Source organism: Penaeus monodon, chromosome 15 (genome assembly GCF_015228065.2).
Source record: "Penaeus monodon isolate SGIC_2016 chromosome 15, NSTDA_Pmon_1, whole genome shotgun sequence".
NCBI lineage: Eukaryota > Metazoa > Arthropoda > Malacostraca > Decapoda > Penaeidae > Penaeus > Penaeus monodon.
Genome location: NC_051400.1, coordinates 32,788,566 through 32,790,139, shown reverse-complemented (window position 1 = coordinate 32,790,139; position 1,574 = coordinate 32,788,566). Strand labels below are relative to the sequence as shown.

The 1,574-nt window shown below is 37.5% G+C and overlaps 1 protein-coding gene across 1 annotated transcript in view; it reads right to left on the bottom strand.

Annotated features, from left to right (window-relative positions):
• LOC119581966 (myophilin-like) overlaps positions 1-1,135 on the bottom strand; it is a 6,402-nt gene extending 5,267 nt beyond the window's left edge. Inside the window, exon 1 of the mRNA XM_037930149.1 lies at positions 1,017-1,135. Within this exon, the coding sequence (XP_037786077.1) occupies positions 1,017-1,064 (48 nt within the window). The 5' untranslated portion in view covers positions 1,065-1,135. The remainder of the gene's footprint in view (positions 1-1,016) is intronic.
• Between the last annotated feature and the right edge of the window lie 439 nt (positions 1,136-1,574).

Here is a 1,574-nt window from a genome sequence, read left to right as displayed (position 1 = left end):
GTTCCTAGAACAATGTTTGAAAAAACTCTACCCTTTCACAACTCGATGATATACATTTTATCGATTCTAACTAGCGTTATCTTCTAGTTCATAGGAATCGACAAAAAACATCCTTTGCCAAGCGATATTAAAAAAAATGTCGCCCACAAACCTCAGCCGCCAAATAATAGACGTGATAAATTTGCAAATACAATTAAACAGAATTCATTCCACATCAGTTAGCACGGATTTTATTTTCGATTAAACTGCCTCGCTCAACTACCAAAAAATTAAATGTGAACTGCACTTCCACCTGAGTCGGTCTGCAGCTGCTTTCATTACTCAAAATGTAGGACAGTGTTTTAGAGGTTATGTACTGGTTCATCTAACAATATTCTGGCTTTTAAAAACGTTTGAATCGGTAAATAATCACTAAAAAATTTATATTTTTTTGACACCTTTTAAGAATTACTTTGAGTTTATTTATATGGAAAATCATTTAACGACTACCTTCGAGCGCTTTAATTTAGAATTACTGTCATGACTTTACAGTGGGCTCTTCATTTTTCATAAAATTTTGTGTTCTTCAGATTGTTAACTATTTGCAATCCAAGGCTTAAGAGTAACATGAATTTTTTTTTAAGCAAAGGGAGCAGTGACACTCTTCACAATTATCATGAATCGTTAATGTGAAAAACTCACCATCAAAATATGAAGTCCACTGTAAACATTTTCAAATTGATCGTTAACATGTAATTTCCGCCACGTGACAAAATCAACAAGGTGAAAACGACCAATTGCAGTATCTCTTAACTCCGTTCAGTATCCAAGTCATGCACTTGTTTTGGTCCTCGTGTCAAGATATCGATCCAACTCTCTTTAAAATTACACCCAGAAACCCATAGTAATACTACAGCATCGCTTGTGTAGTTCCTGAATCAATAACCCTCTAAGTTACTCTTCTCTTAGCAGACGCCCGGAGCCTCGCATCTCACCTTAACACACCTTTAACCCCCAAACACTCCATATCACCTTACCTTAGCCTGAGCCTCGGCAGCGATTCCGGACTTGGTAGCACGGTTCATTTTGGCGTGGTTTGTTCAAGGGGGAGGATAAGAAGGGATGAAAAGCGTGCGTACACCCAGGCGTGTGAAGTGAACTGGTACAGACTTTGGGCGCTGGACGCCCTTTTACACCCGCTCACGCGCTCGCTCATTGGTCGTTGGTGACGTCATGTTATATGTGCCTCTGAACGATAATATTTTTTTTTTTGTTGGGGATATTTTTCTTAGGCAAAAGTACGAGAAAACTAGATTTGTTGTGCAACTGTTTAGATTTCACCCTTACAACTACCATATATAGCAAGCGAGTCTTTTCGAGCAGCCAACTCGATTGAAAGGTGCAACTATACAACCTTACCTGTAACCTGTACACTGTTTATGAAGATTAGGGACACTCTACTGTGATTGGGGATATTATTTCTTACACTCAGCGATTCGTTATCTTTTAAAATTGTTATTAGTCCCGGTTAAAAAGAATTCCGTGATAATGATATTATTACTAAAAAAACAAAAATTTTGTTGTATGTGATTTTG